General features: G+C 43.5%; 2 protein-coding genes across 4 annotated transcripts; both read right to left on the bottom strand.

Annotated features, from left to right (window-relative positions):
* Positions 1-3,728: 3,728 nt before the first annotated feature.
* On the bottom strand, positions 3,729-8,958 carry LOC113524432 (alcohol dehydrogenase class-3-like). 2 transcript variants are annotated; one of them, XM_053235227.1, is made up of 10 exons: positions 8,885-8,958; positions 8,682-8,731; positions 8,109-8,210; positions 7,814-7,964; positions 7,146-7,233; positions 6,532-6,751; positions 5,116-5,376; positions 4,747-4,879; positions 4,395-4,533; positions 3,729-4,030 (listed from the first exon to the last, which is right to left on the bottom strand). In XM_053235227.1, exons 2-10 carry the CDS (start codon positions 8,697-8,699, stop codon positions 4,006-4,008), a joined length of 1,137 nt encoding a protein of 378 aa, XP_053091202.1. In that variant the 5' UTR covers positions 8,700-8,731; positions 8,885-8,958; the 3' UTR covers positions 3,729-4,005. The 2 variants fall into 2 exon arrangements, with proteins under 2 accessions (XP_053091202.1, XP_053091201.1); XM_053235226.1 differs by having other exon boundaries at positions 8,838-8,932.
* A 4,082-nt stretch (positions 8,959-13,040) lies between these two features.
* Positions 13,041-18,272, bottom strand: LOC128318561 (alcohol dehydrogenase class-3-like). 2 transcript variants are annotated; one of them, XM_053235221.1, is made up of 10 exons: positions 18,200-18,272; positions 17,980-18,029; positions 17,407-17,508; positions 17,106-17,256; positions 16,438-16,525; positions 15,821-16,040; positions 14,405-14,665; positions 14,036-14,168; positions 13,686-13,824; positions 13,041-13,321 (listed from the first exon to the last, which is right to left on the bottom strand). In XM_053235221.1, the coding sequence occupies exons 2-10, from the start codon at positions 17,995-17,997 to the stop codon at positions 13,297-13,299; spliced, it is 1,137 nt and encodes a 378-aa protein (XP_053091196.1). In that variant the 5' UTR covers positions 17,998-18,029; positions 18,200-18,272; the 3' UTR covers positions 13,041-13,296. The 2 variants fall into 2 exon arrangements, with proteins under 2 accessions (XP_053091196.1, XP_053091195.1); XM_053235220.1 differs by having other exon boundaries at positions 18,153-18,248.
* Between the last annotated feature and the right edge of the window lie 4,051 nt (positions 18,273-22,323).

The following is a 22,323-nucleotide window of genomic DNA, read 5'->3' as shown; positions in this document are numbered from 1 at the left end:
CAGATGTTCAGACAGACAGACTGATGTTTTACTGCAGACTCAAATTCCAGGACGCAGGAAGAGTTGTGATGCAGCTCCACAGTGTCACCATCTGGCAGTCTCTCTCTCTCTCTCACTCTCTCTCTCTCTCTCTCTCTCACACACACACACACACACACACACACACATGCACTCACTAAATATAATAATTGAAGGAGAAATCTTTTGATCCCCATCTAAATATTGTGAAAGACAACTCGGCCCCTGTGACATTTTTTCTCCTGCAGGTTTTATTTACTCGCTCTGTTTACCTCCGCTGCCATTTTGGCTGTTTGTCAATTTTCTTTATGAGGCCGCGGGCGCGTGCAGGAACGATGCGTGTTTGCCTCGCAACCCGATGATATTTGCGTGTGGACCGAGGACGCGTTCGCGTGTGTGAAGTGATTTCATATCTGTTGCTGCGAGAAAGAAAATCATTATTGTTGATTAGAGACGGACAATGCAGCGTGGATTCACCTGTCAATCACAGACACGGAGAAAACTCGTTACATTCAAATAAAATAAAATAATTCTTTTTTTACAGACTAATTTTTAACACTGTGTGAGTTACGCTGCACTTCTTTAAGGTGTGTTCTTAAATATCTTTTATATTTAGCACCTGATAGTAGATATGAACACAACACTAAAGAGGAATAAACCGACACGCAGGAGCTAGCAAAGCTAACATTCAAACCTGAGGGAGAAAACGCTTAGTCATGCTAACGTATTAGCATACATTTACAGAGATACTGCAGTTTGGCCAAAAAAAACTAAGTTGGTGTAAACATTTTGTTCCCAGTTGTAAAGGAGAAATTACATTTAATTTCGTATGATATTAGTTTATATAAACGAGGAACGTGTGTGGTCGTGACTTCCTCTCGTTATTTTCTTGTCACTCACAGTTAGCCGAAGTTAGCTGGCTAATTTCACCAGGACCACACACAGTCTCTTAAAATTAGCGAAGAACAGCTCTGATACGGTATGTATGAAGTTATTTTTCTGAAACTGTTTATGTACAAATTTTGTGTTTTTTGAGATTAATTTACTTACTTTATAGCGAGTGTGTGTGGATTTAGCTGCATCGGCTTTATTTAGTTTGAGTTTGTTTGACCAGCTTACAGAGCAAACACAGTAGCTGCACTCGCTAGGTTAGTTTACTAGTTACTTATCACTCGCTAGGTTAGTTTACTAGTTACTTATCACTCGCTAGGTTAGCTGTACCTCTCTAGAATAGCTTTTCTCTATTAACATAGCATTAGTAACACTATTAACTCACACATACATAAAAGATATAACACAACACACATAAGCCACAACAGAAAACACACCTATATAACACATAAAACAATCTTACTCTATATATATATGTGTGTTTTATATATATATAAAACACATATACCACTAATTACATATGTATCACATCTAACATGTAATAGAGACAGAGCACATGCTGTATCTATAACACATAAAACATCTTTACTGTATATAACACATATATAACATATATGTATATATATATATATATATATATATATATACATATAAAAGCAACTGATTGCATATATAACACACACATTATAACATATAACACATCTATACCTTATATAACATGCACATATGCATACAACACATACATGTATTAGTTATATATAGTATAATATATAGCACATAAAACACATATTAGACACATATATAACACATCTATATAACATGTATATAAGGTGTATTACACACGTATATAAAACGTATATAACACAATGTTGACTCTGATGTGATCTATGAACAAATCTTTCTTCAGATTTTCTCAGGATTTAGAAATGACTCGAGCGAGCACCTGCCTCAACTCGTCTCGTTCTCTCTCTCTCTCTCTTTCTTTCTGTCTCTCCATCTGTCTGTCTCTCTTTTGATGTCTCTTTTCCCTCAGAGAGAAAGAGAGAGAAAGAGAAAGAGAGAGAGACGGGGGAAAGAGGAGGGGTATGAGGAGGGTTTGGACGTAACTCAGTCCTGAGCCTCTGATGAATTGCACGCACACACACACACACACACACACAGACATACACAAACACACATACACAAACACACATACTGTTGTGAGAAAATGAGTGAAACACACCAGCAGATTTTTTTTTTTTTCATTTAAAATGAAGATAAAGATCTTCATCTACTTGAAGTTCGAATAAAAAAATTTCCGGACAGTCTCTGAGTCTCTGAGTCTCTGAGTCTCTGACGGGCCACACGTGTTACTCCAACCCTCCACATCAGATCATATATAATATTACAGAGGTCAGACCTCACACGGCCTGCGAGTGTGTGTGTGTGTGTGTGTGTGTCTCAGCAGGATCTTGTTTTTGCAGACTGACCAGACGAGCTCTGTAAGACGAGATCAAGGTTTTGGACAGCAGTGTGGGAGTCCTGCGGTCGTGTCCCAAACCGTGTGGTGTTTGAAAACAGTGTGTGTGTGTGTGTGTGTGTGTGTGTGTGTCAGCAGGACGGAAAAACGTTGTACAGTGGTGCAAGTTTGCCCCCTGCTGGACAAATTCACATTCTCGTTACAGGTGATGTATTAGAAATACACACAGCAAAAAAATGATAGCTATTAAATATTTTAAACACAGATTAATCTATTTAATCGCATAAAATAAATATAAATTATGTACTACTAACAGATACATGAGATTATTACTTAATTACTTAACCTAAATACGATTATTTAATCTAGACATTTTTACTTTAATTTTAAGAAATCTAATTTTAAGAAAATTATCTTATTGGTCTGACATAATGTTATGTATTTTTATTTTTTATTTTTTTAATAAAATAAATACTTTAAAGAAACACGATTATCTCTCAATGCTGTATGGAAAAATATCAACATATAGGATTGTCAGGTAGCTGAGATGGCAGCAGTTGCAGGTAAAAAGCGCTACTGCAAGAACTGGCAGGTAAATTTAAAAGGTGAAGCAAAGTCAGGGTCAAAAACAGGCTTCTGACAAAACTTGGATAAAACTTGGAAAAATCCAAGACTCAAAAATCGGAATGCAAAAGCCACAACGCTTGGCTCGTCAGGTAGGATACACTGAGCGATACTCTGCGTTTGAGTGTGTGTAATTAGCAGTCAGGTGACTGGGAACGTGAACGTGAACGTGTGTGTGCTGGAGTTGGAGATCGTGGCGGCCATGTCTGCAGGCTATGAAGCAGGCTGGTAATTAAAGTTAGATGCTGATCACAGCAATGACATGACCTGGATAAATAATTTGAGTAATTTTGTAATAATGTCATAATAAAAATTCAAATTAAAATTAGATAAATTCACATATACTCTTTTTTTTGCAATTCAAAATTAACTCAGAAGATATTTGTTGGCCAAACGTTCTAGCAAGCATGATATTAAAGGATTAAAATGTAAAAAAAAAAAATGGACATTGCAGCTACAAACGAGGAGTTAATCAGACTTAATGATTCTTTTCACTTTTCTAAGTTTTATCTTTAATTTTTTGTTTAATTTTATGTTTAAACTTTTCAGAAATAATAAAATATTAAAATCTTGAGAAGGATTAAAGAGATATTAAAATACAGTCAACAATTATAAATAGAAAAAAACTTGAATATAATTTTTAAAAAGTAATTACATTTTCAGATTCTTTTTAAAAACTTTTGAAGGTTTCAGGTTGAAGATGTCTGCATTTCTAAAATGACAACAGGGCAAAATATTGTAAGTGCAGTGATATTTATTCTAATTTCAGACTGCAGTTTCAGTTTTATTTTATTTTTTTATTTCAGCATTAACACATGAACGACAAACACACAGACACGTCTTCTGTCCCAAGTTTCCGTCTACATCACTGTGTTTTCCTTTAAACTTTACAGAAGTTCCAGCAGCTCTGAGGCCCACTGAAGAGTGAGACTGTTGCCATGGAGATTGATGCTGTCGTCCTGGTGACTGATGATGTCGTCATGGGTAAAGAACTGAGATTGGACGCTCACATCTCACATTTTTATCACTGATCGGACACTGAGAAAGAAAGAAAAAGCAGTAAATGAAAAGTGGGATAAGTGACTTTATATTCAGCGTTCGTTATTTTGTAAAGTGTGTCTTCATTTTGTCCTTATTTTAATTAGAACACCTGTTTAATCCGATTTAATCAGCTTCAGTCAGTCATTCAGTCAAACTGAACTGAAAGAAAGTAAGATGTAAAGGGATGTAAATATAACTCTATATATTTAGAAAGAATACTAGTAGGTGACTGAAAAAAGATAGAAAGATAGAGAAAAGGAACACGAGCTAATCGGAGGGAATCTGCAGGAAGTTTATTTAATCCTAATGAATAAACTAACACAGTTCTATTAGTCGTATTATGGTCATGTGACTCACAGACCTTTTCCCACTGGTCATCAGTTCGAAGGCGTGGTTAGTCTCCTCCAGAGTGAGTGTGTGTGTCACAAACTCATCCAGCAAAATTCGGCCACTCATGTAGTCCTCCACCAGTTTGGGTAAACTACACACACTCTTCCATCCTGTTCAGTACAACACACACACACACACACAAACAACCAATTTGGATAAATTTGTCTAAATTTATTTAGAACTGTTTTCATTCTAAAAATACTTTCAGCCTTTTCTTTCGTTTTTGTGGTGGATTATTTGTTCAGATTATTTAAAGCAGAAATTAATATTAATAGACATTATATTGCTACAATTAGCTACGTGATAAATTTCTCGTCTCTTACCACCCAAGAAGCATCCTTTAAGTGTTCGTCCCAGCAAGAGGTCCTTAGGCAACAGCGACATTAGGTTTTTTTCAGTCCATCCCACAATCACACAGGTTCCCCAGGCAGCATTGCAGCTCTCAAACGCTGCCCTCTAGTGGAGACAAAACACATTCTTTCATCTGAGTCTGAATCAGCACACTCTAGGTTGTCTTAGTGACACCATTTACACATAAACAGTTTCATAAAAGAGCATCAATCAAATCAAACGTGAAGTTTATTATCATCTGAATCACGTCTAATGTGCAATCTCTGCCTTCAGAAGAAGAAGTTGTCACTGCAGAGCAGTCACACGGAAGCTGATATTTCCTGACTCAAACTCAAACCCACCATAAGCGAGACGTTCCCCACACACTCGAAGCTGTAGTCCACTCCTCCACTCGTCATCTCCACCAGCACCTCCTGAATGGGTTTGCTGTGATCGTTAGGGTTCACAAACTCAGAGACACCAAACTTCTTGGCAATTTCTCGTTTCTCTGCGTTGATGTCGACGCCGATGATCCTGGAGGCACCGGCAGCTTTACAGCCCATCACAGCGGCAAGACCGATGGCTCCCAAACCGAACACGGCACAGACGGAACCACGCTCCACCTGCAGAGACGAGGAGGTACAACCACGGGGTTCAGAAAATAAGATAAATTCATCCACAAAAATTATGTGAGAATTTCAATTAATGTATACAGTGCAGTGATACTGTGTATATACACTGCCTTTCCAATTCACAAGCATGCAATTATATTTGCACGAGGAAGTGACATCATTCAGGCCACACCCACCCTTATATTTATTTTCACCCTGTGACTTATCCTAACCAAGGACAAGAAGAAGAAGGAAAAGAAAAAGAACATGAAGAAAGTGAAAGAAAAAGAAAAAGGAGAAGATGGTGAAGATGGAAATTGGAATGAAAAGGAAAAGAAGAGGAAGAAGAAGCAGGAGGAAATGAAGAAAAAGAGGGAGAAGTAGATGTTAAGAAGAAAAGTGGTTAGGTTAGGATCGGTTAGGGGTAAATACTGACTTTCAGGTGGGAGCCACATGGGGTGCTCACTACCTCACAGCTTCAAGCTGGAAGACAAGGCTAACTAACAGCATGAGAATGGCTGGTGTTTTAGAACTGTCAACCACAGGCTCTTGGATAGAGCTGTCTGACCACAGGCTCTTGGATAGAGCTGTCTGACCACGAGCTCATGGATAAAGCTGTCTGAATAAAGGCTCGTGGAAAAGCTGGCCAACCATGGGCTCGTGGACAGAGCTAGCAGACCACGGACTCATGGATAGTGCTAGCCGAACACGGACTCATGGGTAGTGCTAGCCGAACACGGACTCATGGGTAGAGCTGGCAGACCATGGTCTCAGGGAAAGAGCTGTCCAGCCATGGGCTTGTGGATAGAGCTGGCCCACTTATAAATTCAACTATATGAATAATAAATAAAACACAGCCTTTGATTGATCCCTAAGGGACACCTTGCTTTACAGAGCAGTGGAGGATTAAAATTAAAAGTCTGAAAGTCTCCATGTCATGGTGTTTATAAAAAAAAGTACAGCAGTGTGTGTCAGTAGAGCACTGAGAGTTCATAAAAATTTAAAGTGTCTCACCATGACTCAGGATATTAAAGTCATCCATGAGACAGGTGGGCAGATTAATCAGTAGTATAATTTCCTAAGATAAACTATTTTATTGCATGTTCGAGTTACTCATTAAAAGTTCCTGGAATGAACACACACATACACAAACATACAAACACACACTTTGGCCGCGTTTAGTGCTGCTCCGTATCCCGTAGCCACTCCACAGCCGAGGAGACAGACTTTATCCAGAGGTGCATCTCGGTGAATCTTGGCGACGTTGTAATCAGGAACAACCGTGTATTCACAGAAAGTGCTCACACCAACAAACTGATACACCTGCTGCCCCTTACAGGTGATACGATTCATACCATCAGCTAGCACACCCTTCTGAAGCTTCCCCCTGAGAGAGACAGACAAAAGGTCTGTAGATAAAAAGTCACTATTATCAGCTGAGTAACCTGTTTGCCAGGGTCACTATTTAAACCTCCAGTGAGCAAACTGAACATGAGTGCAATGAGGAGAAATATAACACACTACTCAATCCTGATATTATACGTTCATTTATATTCAATTTTCCTTATATAGTGCTCTTACTAATAGTCACAGCACAGCTTTACAGAAATATAGATTTTGAGCTTCAAAAATATTTAGAGATTCAAAATATGTAAGTGTTATATAATAAGTTCAGAAAAGTATTATGTTACAGTAGTAAATATAGAGTCAATAATGTTTGGTCATGTTGATCAGGGGCTGTAATTGGATAAAAAAAAAAACCTCAACAACAACGTCCTCACCAGGTCTTTGTGCAGACGTTCGTCTTTGAGCTCAGACAGAACTCACACTTAGCACAGTGAGGCAGAAGGACAGGGATCACCTTATCACCTGGAGGGAAGGAGAAGAAGAAGAAAAAGAAGAACTAAATAGACTGTCATAATCTACACTGGTGTAGAAGTATTGAGGCCATGGTCACACAAAAACAACTACACTGGGTAGGTCACGTTATCAGCACCCCAGAACCACCTGCCCCACAGAGTGGTCTACAGTCAGGTACACTGTGGCCAAGGCTCAGCTGGTAGACAGAAAAAAAGGTATAAAGACCAGGTGGAGCTTTCACCAAAGAGGTGCTACATAAGACCTGATAACCTATAGGGGGTATCTGCTGACCATAACACATGGGAGCAGCTCAACCTTATTGACAGGAGAGTGTTGGCCTGGGGATGACCGAGGGACTTGAACACTGGAAGAAGAGGACAGAACTGGTAGGAGATACCATAAACAACTGAGGAAGAACACACAGGAGTATGCTGCTACCACCACTACCACTTATAAATACCCCACCTGTAACACAACCTGGGGTTCCAGGATTAGACTGTTGAGCCGTCTCAGAACCCACCATTACAGGACAAAGGACATCAGATTACAATGGATGACAAGCAAGTGTGTGTGTGTGTGTTTAGTGTACCAGGCTGCACAGCGGTCACCCCCGGGCCGACACTCTCCACCACACCAGCACCCTCGTGACCCAGAATGAGGGGAAACGGCTGAGGCTCCACTCCTTTCTCATAATCATACAGATACGTCAAGTCTGTGTGACACACTCCGCTCGCTGCTATCTGCAACACCACACACACAAATACACACACACACACACACAAAGTTTTAATCAGTGGTTGTGTCCAAAAGCCAAGGCTGCAAGCAAGATTTTATAGAAGAACCGAAGGAACAAACTCCTGTTAGTCCTGAGGAGAAATACGCACCTTAATTCTCACTTCATGGTCTTTAGGTGGAGCAACTTCTACTTCTTCAACAGAGAGAGGCTTCCCAGGTTCCCAAGCCACAGCCGCTTTACACCTGATCACCTAAAATAGCACATAAACACACACATACACACAGAGTGGCACTGCTGAGTGTCATTAGGTTTACACGTAAATCACTCGGACATCAGGGAGGCAGCAATTTTCTGTAGAACTCACACCATCACGGAGACTAAACGCCTGCAACCCTGCGGAGGAGCCGTTATAGGTGATTCCAAAGATTTGCAGTGATACTATCTTCTGTTTTAAAGAGCCAAATTTTTTTGTTCTTTTTGTTACTGTTTTATAAATGCAATAAGCCACTCGAGGGTGTGCATTACAGAGATTTTATCACCGACAGGGGATTAAAATTAGTGTAACACTCGTCCTTAAGTGGTGTATTGATTTAATATTCAATCACGGAGTTTATTTTAGATCATAAGAGTGTATTTTATATTCAGATACGATAAGATTTATATTATAAGGCACATTAAGCAGCCGTAGAAGAAACAACTCCAGTAATAAATCAGTTCCTACCTTGTTCTCAGTTCCCATTTTGAAAATAATCAGATCTTCAGTAACACCTCCTTAAAAAGCAACACACACACACACACACAACTCCTTATTGCAGATTCAGTATAAGTTAAAAGTGTACACTAGCTGATGTGCACTTCATTCATTTTTATCCCTTACTTTTAGTAGTGCATTTATAGTTACAGAGATGTTCTACATGACATTACCTGTACTGAAGTGTGTGCTGAATTGTGTGTTCCTGTGTTTATAATCCTGGAACTCTTCCAGAATCCATTTCTTCCGTGTTCTGTGTTAGTCACAGAGTCATAAACCCAACACTGCCACCTGCCACACACTCCTGACATCCACAATAACGCACTCTGAAACACAAGAACCCGCTCTAGAACAGTTCCTTATCAGTAAACTACAGAACCCTGTAAAGTATACGGTATAAACGTAATGGGTTAAAGACAAACTCTAGAAGGGTAAAAGTTGTAGATTAACCTAGAACTGACTGAATGATACTGTGATGTTTTCTTTCATCATCTCGTGTTCGAGATCCACTTATGGGAAGGGCATCCGTACCTGACCTCTGCAGAAGCATCCAATTGCACTATGTCTGGCTTTGACAGACACGAGCGTGTGTCCAGTGCCTGGTAGAGGCACGCCCCTTACCCGAGTGCATAAAGAACCTGCACGCGGTACTCTTCCTCAGTTGACATTCTCTTCTCGCAACCTCTGGTTTATTTTGTGCTCTCATCTCGCTGGATTACTGATTGGCACTTTTTGTCTGCAGGAGGACATATGCCTTGGATCAGCCTCTGCCAGACGTGTTTATCTTGCAAGCCAGGTTAGCTGTGTCTTTCCAAGCCACCCATGCTCATACTACTTATTAGGCTGCCTTCCTCCTCTCAATCTTTTTCCCTGTCCTACGGCTGCCCACCCTACGGGTTCGACTGAGCTCTGTGTTTTGCTGCCATGGCGCATTCTAAACCAGCTTCGGCTTCCACTAGGGATAACCAGTCGCATACCTGCCCGGCCACGTGCGGTGCTTTATCACAACTAGGGATTCTCATCCTTTCTGTGTGGTTCGCATAGGCCTGAAACACACTCGAAGAAGCCCTTGACTTCCCCGAAAACTGTAGCTGGGCTGACCAAAGCGATCCGACTCTCCTCAAGGACATCTTACCAGGTGAACCCTCCTTCATTAATGAGCCATCCGGCTCTGGAATGAGGATGATGTAGACCTTCACTCCCACTGCCTTACCTCAGTCCTTCCTCTTCGAATTTTGTGTGGTAGGCTCTACATAGTGCCACTGACCAAGAGAGGGATGTTCATGACAGGAAACTTTGATGGGGAGATAAGGACATGGCCACTCTCTGCACAGGTGACCCCCCCCCCGCCCACCATTGTGCCCTCTATCGCCAGACACCTTATCCCCACCCAAGATGGCCTGCTTGCGCACATCAATTCGCTCGGCTTCAGAGTGAATAGAGCAAAAGCAGTTTCACTCCTGCTCAGAATGTCATATTCCTGGGTCTGGAGCTGAATTCAATAACTATGCGTGCATGCCTATCGCAAGAGCGCATAATGAATTGCCTCTCACAGTTCAAGGAGGGGGCAAGGGTACAATATCTCTGCCACTCCGTCAGGGTGACGCACTCATGCTCAGCAGCCCTGCACCACTTGGAGTTTTAGGTTCATGGCACCCCCCTCAGGGTGGGTGTGTTGCGAAAAGTGCTAACAACAGTTGCATCCTCAACAGAGTGGGGAGCCATCCAGGAGGGCAGAACATGAATGGCTTGTGGGTAAATGAGCTTCGCTCAGCCCACATAAATTATTTGGAGGTCATTACAGTTTGGAAGACTCTGAAACATTTCCTGCCCCGCCACCATGGCCATCATGTGCTGGTACACTGTGAAAATATCATGGCTGTAGCAAACGTCAATTGCCAAGTAGGGATGCACTCCATGCGCTTCATGCTCTAGCTCACAGGCTTTTAGTGTGGAGCAGACGGCACTTTCTGCCATTACGTGTGACACATGTCCCAGGCATTTCGAACAGGGGCGCAGACCTCTTGTTGAGGGGGAACCAACTCTACGGAGACTGGTGCCTCTAACCTCAAGTAGTGGGATTGCTGTGGGAGAGATTCGGTCAGGCAACTATAGATCTCGTTACCTCATGTGAAACGCTCATTGTCCTATGTTCTTCTTACTAAGGGATGGGGACACACCCCTCAGTGTGGATGCATTTGTCCATCCGTGGCCCAACGTGCTGCTCTACGCATTCCCTCCCATTTTGCCTAGCAGTGTGGCTGGGAGAGATAATTCCTCTTTTGTATGCCCAGCCGTGGCCCCTCGTATTATGCACAGACCTCCTGTCTCAGGCAAACGGGAAAATCTATCACTCTCATCCAGACAAGGTGGCCCTCTGGGCTTGGCCCATGAGAGGGCAAAACTGAACATAATGGGGCTTCCTCTACATGTGGCCACCACCATACAGAGTGCTAGGGCCTCTTCCACAAGCTCCCTATATGACAGTAAGTGGCATGTGTTCCAGGAGTGGTGTGATGGGTGCTGGCTGATATCATATCAGTGTTCAGTTTCGGATATTTTATGCTTTTTGCAAGACCTTATGGACGGTGGTAAATCCTTTTCCACTATTAAGGTCTACTTAGCAGCTATTGCTGCATGCCATGTTGTGCTCAACGGCACAATGGTGAGACAGCACCCCCTCATTCGCAGGTACATGAAGGGCGCTCACCATTCCCTTACAGTCACTAGAAGAGCTGTTCCAGATGGGGACTTCTCCATGGTGCTGGAGGCTCTGTCTCAACAGCCTTTTGAGCCCCTCAGAGACATTTCCCCAAAGTTTCTGTCCTTTAAGACAGCTTTGCTCCTGGCCCTGGCTTCAGCCAAACATGTCAGTGACTTACACGCATTCTCTGTTCATCCCTCGTGCACTAAATTCTCTCACAGTGGAGATAAGGTTTTTCACATGCCCAACCAGGCCTTTATGGCTAAATGCTCCCCAGCATTCACTCGCGAGGTGATTGAGCTTTTTGCCTCCCTTCTCCTATCTAGAGGATCAGAGGTTGAACGCTCTGTGTCCTGTGCGTGCCCTTCGGGCCTACTTGGATTGGACCAGTCCTTTCAGGAGGAGTGACCAGCTCTTCATTTCCTAGGCCACCCCGCCAACGGGGAATCCCATTTCTAAACAATGCCTCTCTCATTGGCTTGTGGAAGCTATAACTTTGGCATATGAATCGAAGGGAGTGCAGCCTCCTGGGGGCCTTAGAGCACACTCTACTAGGGGCATGACTGCCTCTTGGGCTCTGTTTAGGTGGGTTTCATTACAGGATACCTGTTCCGCTGCAAGCTGGGCTTCTCCCCATACATTTGTCAGATACTACCTGCTTAATGTCACTAGGACCCCGGTAGCTCATTCTGTCCTAGGAGTAGGCTCTTGTAGCCTCCCTCCATTAAGCCCTCTAACTGCCCTTTAAGCTTTGGCTGTCAGGCTCTGCTTATTCATGTCACCAGCATTACTTTTATGTTCTCGCATGGATGCCACCTTCACTTCTGTGTGGGCATCGCCAGGCTTGTTTGCATATGTATGCCACTACCTGTCCTTCATGTTTCCTCCTGCATACCACTATCACCTCTGTGCATGGTGTCACCAGGCATGTTACTATGGGATGCGTCAAGTACCACCTAACTAGGTGACCATCCCCTGTCTTACAGGGCCTCACTGTGAGTGTTTTGGGCAACAGGGGAGTTGTCCATTTCTCCCATAGGTGGATCTCGAACACAAGATTATGAAAGAGGTGACAATAGATTACTGTCCTTAACCCCAGTTCTCTGAAACATCGAGTGGAGAGATCCACCAAGCTTGTCTCACTTTCATCAGGACAAGCAAATATGCTCACTGAGGAAGAGTACTGCGTGTAGGTCCTTTGTGCACTCAGGTAAGGGGCGTGCCACTGCCTGGCAATGGACATGCGATCCTGTCTCTCAAAGCCAGACTTGGTGCAATTGGATGCTTCTGCAGAGGTCAGGTATGGATGACTTTCCCAAAGGTCGATCTCGCCACTCTATGTTTCAGAGAACCAGGGTTATGGACAATAACCTATTGTTTCACGGTTATAGAATTTAAAATCTTAAAAAGTTGAACAGTTAAAAGGCTAAAAGGTTAAAACATGTATTTAATTATGGAGTTTGATATGTCAATTGGCTCCTAGGCTGTTGCTAGGTTGCTACAATGTTCCAGGAAGTGGCTCAAGTGTTAGGGGGGAGCAATGCAGTATAAATTGTCATCAGTATATCTGAATAAACACTGCTTCAAATCATGTAATGGCAGGACCAATGAAATGTTCTCCAACATCTGTACTACATCTCAATTTTATTTTTATATTGATATATACAATCACAGCATTAACACATGAACGACAAACACACAGACATGTCTTCTGTCCCAAGTTTCCGTCTACATCACTGTGTTTTCCTTTAAACTTTACAGAAGATCCAGCAGCTCTGAGGCCCACTGAAGAGTGAGACTGTTGCCATGGAGATTGATGGTGTCATCAAAGTGACTGATGATGTTGTCATGGGTAAAGAACTGAGATTGGATGCACACATCTCACATTTTTATCACCGATCGGACACTGAGAAAGAAAGAAAAAGCAATAAATGAAAAGTGGGATAAGTGACTTTATATTCAGCGTTCGTTATTTTGTAAAGTGTGTCTTCATTTTGTCCTTATTTTAATTAGAACACCTGTTTAATCCGATTTAATCAGCTTCAGTCAGTCATTCAGTCAAACTGAACTGAAAGAAAGTAAGATGTAAAGGGATGTAAATATAACTCTATATATTTAGAAAGAATACTAGTAGGTGACTGAAAAAAGATAGAAAGATAGAGAAAAGGAACACGAGCTAATCGGAGGGAATCTGCAGGAAGTTTATTTAATCCTAATGAATAAACTAACACAGTTCTATTAGTCGTATTATGGTCATGTGACTCACAGACCTTTTCCCACTGGTCATCAGTTCGAAGGCGTGGTTAGTCTCCTCCAGAGTGAGTGTGTGTGTCACAAACTCATCCAGCAAAATTCGGCCACTCATGTAGTCCTCCACCAGTTTGGGTAAACTACACACACTCTTCCATCCTGTTCAGTACAACACACACACACACACAAACAACCAATTTGGATAAATTTGTCTAAATTTATTTAGAACTGTTTTCATTCTAAAAATACTTTCAGCCTTTTCTTTCGTTTTTGTGGTGGATTATTTGTTCAGATTATTTAAAGCAGAAATTAATATTAATAGACATTATGTAGCTACAATTAGCTACGTGATAAATTTCTCGTCTCTTACCACCCAAGAAGCATCCTTTAAGTGTTCGTCCCAGCAAGAGGTCCTTAGGCAACACCGACATTAGGTTTTTTTCAGTCCATCCCACAATCACACAGGTTCCCCAGGCAGCATTGCAGCTCTCAAACGCTGCCCTCTAGTGGAGACAAAACACATTCTTTCATCTGAGTCTGAATCAGCACACTCTCGGTTGTCTTAGTGACACCATTTACACATAAACAGTTTCATAAAAGAGCATCAATCAAATCAAACGTGAAGTTTATTATCATCTGAATCACGTCTAATGTGCAATCTCTGCCTTCAGAAGAAGAAGTTGTCACTGCAGAGCAGTCACACGGAAGCTGATATTTCCTGACTCAAACTCAAACCCACCATAAGCGAGACGTTCCCCACACACTCGAAGCTGTAGTCCACTCCTCCACTCGTCATCTCCACCAGCACCTCCTGAATGGGTTTGCTGTGATCGTTAGGGTTCACAAACTCAGAGACACCAAACTTCTTGGCAATTTCTCGTTTCTCTGCGTTGATGTCGACGCCGATGATCCTGGAGGCACCGGCAGCTTTACAGCCCATCACAGCGGCAAGACCGATGGCTCCCAAACCGAACACGGCACAGACTGAACCACGCTCCACCTGCAGAGACGAGGAGGTACAACCACAGGGTTCAGAAAATAAGATAAATTCATCCACAAAAAATATGTCAGAATTTGAATTAATGTATACAGTGCAGTGATGCTGTGTATATACACTGCCTTTCCAATTCACAAGCATGCAATTATATTTGCACGAGGAAGTGACATCATTCAGGCCACACCCACCCTTATATTTATTTTCACCCTGTGACTTATCCTAACCAAGGACAAGAAGAAGAAGGAAAAGAAAAAGAACATGAAGAAAGTGAAAGAAGAAGAAAAAGGAGAAGATGGTGAAGATGGAAATTGGAATGAAAAGGAAAAGAAGAGGAAGAAGAAGCAGGAGGAATTGAAGAAAAAGAGGGAGAAGTAGATGTTAAGAAGAAAAGTGGTTAGGTTAGGATCGGTTAGGGGTAAATACTGACTTTCAGGTGGGAGCCACATGGGGTGCTCACTACCTCACAGCTTCAAGCTGGAAGACAAGGCTAACTAACAGCATGAGAATGGCTGGTGTTTTAGAACTGTCAACCACAGGCTCATGGATAGAGCTGTCTGACCACGAGCTCATGGATAGAGCTGTCTGCTCATGAGCTCATGGATAAAGCTGTCTGAATAAAGGCTCGTGGAAAAGCTGGCCAACCATGGGCTCGTGGACAGAGCTAGCAGACCACGGACTCATGGATAGAGCTAGCCGACCACGGGCTCATGGATAGTGCTAGCCGAACACGGACTCATGGGTAGAGCTGGCAGACCATGGTCTCAGGGAAAGAGCTGTCCAGCCATGGGCTTGTGGATAGAGCTGGCCCACTTGTAAATTCAACTATATGAATAATAAATAAAACACAGCCTTTGATTGATCCCTAAGGGACACCTTGCTTTACAGAGCAGTGGAGGATTAAAATTAAAAGTCTGAAAGTCTCCATGTCATGGTGTTTATAAAAAAAAGTACAGCAGTGTGTGTCAGTAGAGCACTGAGAGTTCATAAAAATTTAAAGTGTCTCACCATGACTCAGGATATTAAAGTCATCCATGAGACAGGTGGGCAGATTAATCAGTAGTATAATTTCCTAAGATAAACTATTTTATTGCATGTTCGAGTTACTCATTAAAAGTTCCTGGAATGAACACACACATACACAAACATACAAACACACACTTTGGCCGCGTTTAGTGCTGCTCCGTATCCCGTAGCCACTCCACAGCCGAGGAGACAGACTTTATCCAAAGGTGCATCTCGGTGAATCTTGGCGACGTTGTAATCAGGAACAACCGTGTATTCACAGAAAGTGCTCACACCAACAAACTGATACACCTGCTGCCCCTTACAGGTGATACGATTCATACCATCAGCTAGCACACCCTTCTGAAGCTTCCCCCTGAGAGAGACAGACAAAAGGTCTGTAGATAAAAAGTCACTATTATCAGCTGAGTAACCTGTTTGCCAGGGTCACTATTTAAACCTCCAGTGAGCAAACTGAACATGAGTGCAATGAGGAGAAATATAACACACTACTCAATCCTGATATTATATGTTCAGTTACATTCAATTTTCCTTATATAGTGCTCTTACTAATAGTCACAGCACAGCTTTACAGAAATACAGATATAGATTTTGAGCTTCAAAAATATTTAGAGATTCAAAATATGTAAGTGTTATATAATAAGTTCAGAAAAGTATTATGTTACAGTAGTAAATATAGAGTCAATAATGTTTGGTCATGTTGATCAGGGGCTGTAATTGGATAAAAAAAACCTCAACAACAACGTCCTCACCAGGTCTTTGTGCAGACGTTCGTCTTTGAGCTCAGACAGAACTCACACTTAGCACAGTGAGGCAGAAGGACAGGGATCACCTTATCACCTGGAGGGAAGGAGAAGAAGAAGAAAAAGAAGAACTAAATAGACTGTCATAATCTACACTGGTGTAGAAGTATTGAGGCCATGGTCACACAAAAACAACTACACTGGGTAGGTCACGTTATCAGCACCCCAGAACCACCTGCCCCACAGAGTGGTCTACAGTCAGGTACACTGTGGCCAAGGCTCAGCTGGTAGACAGAAAAAAAGGTATAAAGACCAGGTGGAGCTTTCACCAAAGAGGTGCTACATAAGACCTGATAACCTATAGGGGGTATCTGCTGACCATAACACATGGGAGCAGCTCAACCTTATTGACAGGAGAGTGTTGGCCTGGGGATGACCGAGGGACTTGAACACTGGAAGAAGAGGACAGAACTGGTAGGAGATACCATAAACAACTGAGGAAGAACACACAGGAGTATGCTGCTACCACCACTACCACTTATAAATACCCCACCTGTAACACAACCTGGGGTTCCAGGATTAGACTGTTGAGCCGTCTCAGAACCCACCATTACAGGACAAAGGACATCAGATTACAATGGATGACAAGCAAGTGTGTGTGTGTGTGTTTAGTGTACCAGGCTGCACAGCGGTCACCCCCGGGCCGACACTCTCCACCACACCAGCACCCTCGTGACCCAGAATGAGGGGAAACGGCTGAGGCTCCACTCCTTTCTCATAATCATACAGATACGTCAAGTCTGTGTGACACACTCCGCTCGCTGCTATCTGCAACACCACACACACAAATACACACACACACACACACACACACAAAGTTTTAATCAGTGGTTGTGTCCAAAAGCCAAGGCTGCAAGCAAGATTTTATAGAAGAACCGAAGGAACAAACTCCTGTTAGTCCTGAGGAGAAATACGCACCTTAATTCTCACTTCATGGTCTTTAGGTGGAGCAACTTCTACTTCTTCAACAGAGAGAGGCTTCCCAGGTTCCCAAGCCACAGCCGCTTTACACCTGATCACCTAAAATAGCACATAAACACACACATACACACAGAGTGGCACTGCTGAGTGTCATTAGGTTTACACGTAAATCACTCGGACATCAGGGAGGCAGCAATTTTCTGTAGAACTCACACCATCACGGAGACTAAACGCCTGCAACCCTGCGGAGGAGCCGTTATAGGTGATTCCAAAGATTTGCAGTGATACTATCTTCTGTTTTAAAGAGCCAAATTTTTTTGTTCTTTTTGTTACTGTTTTATAAATGCAATAAGCCACTCGAGGGTGTGCGTTACAGAGATTTTATCACCGACAGGGGATTAAAATTAGTGTAACACTCGTCCTTAAGTGGTGTATTGATTTAATATTCAATCACGGAGTTTATTTTAGATCATAAGAGTGTATTTTATATTCAGATACGATAAGATTTATATTATAAGGCACATTAAGCAGCCGTAGAAGAAACAACTCCAGTAATAAATCAGTTCCTACCTTGTTCTCAGTTCCCATTTTGAAAATAATCAGATCTTCAGTAACACCTCCTTAAAAAGCAACACACACACACACACACACACACACACACACACAAACTCCTTATTGCAGATTCAGTATAAGTTAAAAGTGTACACTAGCTGATGTGCACTTCATTCATTTTTATCCCTTACTTTTAGTAGTGCATTTATAGTTACAGAGATGTTCTACATGACATTACCTGTACTGAAGTGTGTGCTGAATTGTGTGTTCCTGTGTTTATAATCCTGGAACTCTTCCAGAATCCATTTCTTCTGTGTTCTGTGTTAGTCACAGAGTCATAAACCCAACACTGCCACCTGCCACACACTCCTGACATCCACAATAACGCACTCTGAAACACAAGAACCCGCTCTAGAACAGTTCCTTATCAGTAAACTACAGAACCCTGTAAAGTATACGGTATAAACGTAATGGGTTAAAGACAAACTCTAGAAGGGTAAAAGTTGTAGATTAACCTAGAACTGACTGAATGATACTGTGATGTTTTCTTTCATCATCTCGTGTTCGAGATCCACTTATGGGAAGGGCATCCGTACCTGACCTCTGCAGAAGCATCCAATTGCACTATGTCTGGCTTTGACAGACACGAGCGTGTGTCCAGTGCCTGGTAGAGGCACGCCCCTTACCCGAGTGCATAAAGAACCTGCACGCGGTACTCTTCCTCAGTTGACATTCTCTTCTCGCAACCTCTGGTTTATTTTGTGCTCTCATCTCGCTGGATTACTGATTGGCACTTTTTGTCTGCAGGAGGACATATGCCTTGGATCAGCCTCTGCCAGACGTGTTTATCTTGCAAGCCAGGTTAGCTGTGTCTTTCCAAGCCACCCATGCTCATACTACTTATTAGGCTGCCTTCCTCCTCTCAATCTTTTTCCCTGTCCTACGGCTGCCCACCCTACGGGTTCGACTGAGCTCTGTGTTTTGCTGCCATGGCGCATTCTAAACCAGCTTCGGCTTCCACTAGGGATAACCAGTCGCATACCTGCCCGGCCACGTGCGGTGCTTTATCACAACTAGGGATTCTCATCCTTTCTGTGTGGTTCGCATAGGCCTGAAACACACTCGAAGAAGCCCTTGACTTCCCCGAAAACTGTAGCTGGGCTGACCAAAGCGATCCGACTCTCCTCAAGGACATCTTACCAGGTGAACCCTCCTTCATTAATGAGCCATCCGGCTCTGGAATGAGGATGATGTAGACCTTCACTCCCACTGCCTTACCTCAGTCCTTCCTCTTCGAATTTTGTGTGGTAGGCTCTACATAGTGCCACTGACCAAGAGAGGGATGTTCATGACAGGAAACTTTGATGGGGAGATAAGGACATGGCCACTCTCTGCACAGGTGACCCCCCCCCCGCCCACCATTGTGCCCTCTATCGCCAGACACCTTATCCCCACCCAAGATGGCCTGCTTGCGCACATCAATTCGCTCGGCTTCAGAGTGAATAGAGCAAAAGCAGTTTCACTCCTGCTCAGAATGTCATATTCCTGGGTCTGGAGCTGAATTCAATAACTATGCGTGCATGCCTATCGCAAGAGCGCATAATGAATTGCCTCTCACAGTTCAAGGAGGGGGCAAGGGTACAATATCTCTGCCACTCCGTCAGGGTGACGCACTCATGCTCAGCAGCCCTGCACCACTTGGAGTTTTAGGTTCATGGCACCCCCCTCAGGGTGGGTGTGTTGCGAAAAGTGCTAACAACAGTTGCATCCTCAACAGAGTGGGGAGCCATCCAGGAGGGCAGAACATGAATGGCTTGTGGGTAAATGAGCTTCGCTCAGCCCACATAAATTATTTGGAGGTCATTACAGTTTGGAAGACTCTGAAACATTTCCTGCCCCGCCACCATGGCCATCATGTGCTGGTACACTGTGAAAATATCATGGCTGTAGCAAACGTCAATTGCCAAGTAGGGATGCACTCCATGCGCTTCATGCTCTAGCTCACAGGCTTTTAGTGTGGAGCAGACGGCACTTTCTGCCATTACGTGTGACACATGTCCCAGGCATTTCGAACAGGGGCGCAGACCTCTTGTTGAGGGGGAACCAACTCTACGGAGACTGGTGCCTCTAACCTCAAGTAGTGGGATTGCTGTGGGAGAGATTCGGTCAGGCAACTATAGATCTCGTTACCTCATGTGAAACGCTCATTGTCCTATGTTCTTCTTACTAAGGGATGGGGACACACCCCTCAGTGTGGATGCATTTGTCCATCCGTGGCCCAACGTGCTGCTCTACGCATTCCCTCCCATTTTGCCTAGCAGTGTGGCTGGGAGAGATAATTCCTCTTTTGTATGCCCAGCCGTGGCCCCTCGTATTATGCACAGACCTCCTGTCTCAGGCAAACGGGAAAATCTATCACTCTCATCCAGACAAGGTGGCCCTCTGGGCTTGGCCCATGAGAGGGCAAAACTGAACATAATGGGGCTTCCTCTACATGTGGCCACCACCATACAGAGTGCTAGGGCCTCTTCCACAAGCTCCCTATATGACAGTAAGTGGCATGTGTTCCAGGAGTGGTGTGATGGGTGCTGGCTGATATCATATCAGTGTTCAGTTTCGGATATTTTATGCTTTTTGCAAGACCTTATGGACGGTGGTAAATCCTTTTCCACTATTAAGGTCTACTTAGCAGCTATTGCTGCATGCCATGTTGTGCTCAACGGCACAATGGTGAGACAGCACCCCCTCATTCGCAGGTACATGAAGGGCGCTCACCATTCCCTTACAGTCACTAGAAGAGCTGTTCCAGATGGGGACTTCTCCATGGTGCTGGAGGCTCTGTCTCAACAGCCTTTTGAGCCCCTCAGAGACATTTCCCCAAAGTTTCTGTCCTTTAAGACAGCTTTGCTCCTGGCCCTGGCTTCAGCCAAACATGTCAGTGACTTACACGCATTCTCTGTTCATCCCTCGTGCACTAAATTCTCTCACAGTGGAGATAAGGTTTTTCACATGCCCAACCAGGCCTTTATGGCTAAATGCTCCCCAGCATTCACTCGCGAGGTGATTGAGCTTTTTGCCTCCCTTCTCCTATCTAGAGGATCAGAGGTTGAACGCTCTGTGTCCTGTGCGTGCCCTTCGGGCCTACTTGGATTGGACCAGTCCTTTCAGGAGGAGTGACCAGCTCTTCATTTCCTAGGCCACCCCGCCAACGGGGAATCCCATTTCTAAACAATGCCTCTCTCATTGGCTTGTGGAAGCTATAACTTTGGCATATGAATCGAAGGGAGTGCAGCCTCCTGGGGGCCTTAGAGCACACTCTACTAGGGGCATGACTGCCTCTTGGGCTCTGTTTAGGTGGGTTTCATTACAGGATACCTGTTCCGCTGCAAGCTGGGCTTCTCCCCATACATTTGTCAGATACTACCTGCTTAATGTCACTAGGACCCCGGTAGCTCATTCTGTCCTAGGAGTAGGCTCTTGTAGCCTCCCTCCATTAAGCCCTCTAACTGCCCTTTAAGCTTTGGCTGTCAGGCTCTGCTTATTCATGTCACCAGCATTACTTTTATGTTCTCGCATGGATGCCACCTTCACTTCTGTGTGGGCATCGCCAGGCTTGTTTGCATATGTATGCCACTACCTGTCCTTCATGTTTCCTCCTGCATACCACTATCACCTCTGTGCATGGTGTCACCAGGCATGTTACTATGGGATGCGTCAAGTACCACCTAACTAGGTGACCATCCCCTGTCTTACAGGGCCTCACTGTGAGTGTTTTGGGCAACAGGGGAGTTGTCCATTTCTCCCATAGGTGGATCTCGAACACAAGATTATGAAAGAGGTGACAATAGATTACTGTCCTTAACCCCAGTTCTCTGAAACATCGAGTGGAGAGATCCACCAAGCTTGTCTCACTTTCATCAGGACAAGCAAATATGCTCACTGAGGAAGAGTACTGCGTGTAGGTCCTTTGTGCACTCAGGTAAGGGGCGTGCCACTGCCTGGCAATGGACATGCGATCCTGTCTCTCAAAGCCAGACTTGGTGCAATTGGATGCTTCTGCAGAGGTCAGGTATGGATGACTTTCCCAAAGGTCGATCTCGCCACTCTATGTTTCAGAGAACCAGGGTTATGGACAATAACCTATTGTTTCACGGTTATAGAATTTAAAATCTTAAAAAGTTGAACAGTTAAAAGGCTAAAAGGTTAAAACATGTATTTAATTATGGAGTTTGATATGTCAATTGGCTCCTAGGCTGTTGCTAGGTTGCTACAATGTTCCAGGAAGTGGCTCAAGTGTTAGGGGGGAGCAATGCAGTATAAATTGTCATCAGTATATCTGAATAAACACTGCTTCAAATCATG

The sequence above is a fragment of the Pangasianodon hypophthalmus genome, chromosome 7 (genome assembly GCF_027358585.1).
Source record: "Pangasianodon hypophthalmus isolate fPanHyp1 chromosome 7, fPanHyp1.pri, whole genome shotgun sequence".
Taxonomy (NCBI): Eukaryota; Metazoa; Chordata; class Actinopteri; order Siluriformes; family Pangasiidae; genus Pangasianodon; species Pangasianodon hypophthalmus.
The sequence above is the reverse complement of the archived record's forward strand: the minus strand, read 5'-3'. Positions and strand labels throughout refer to the sequence as shown.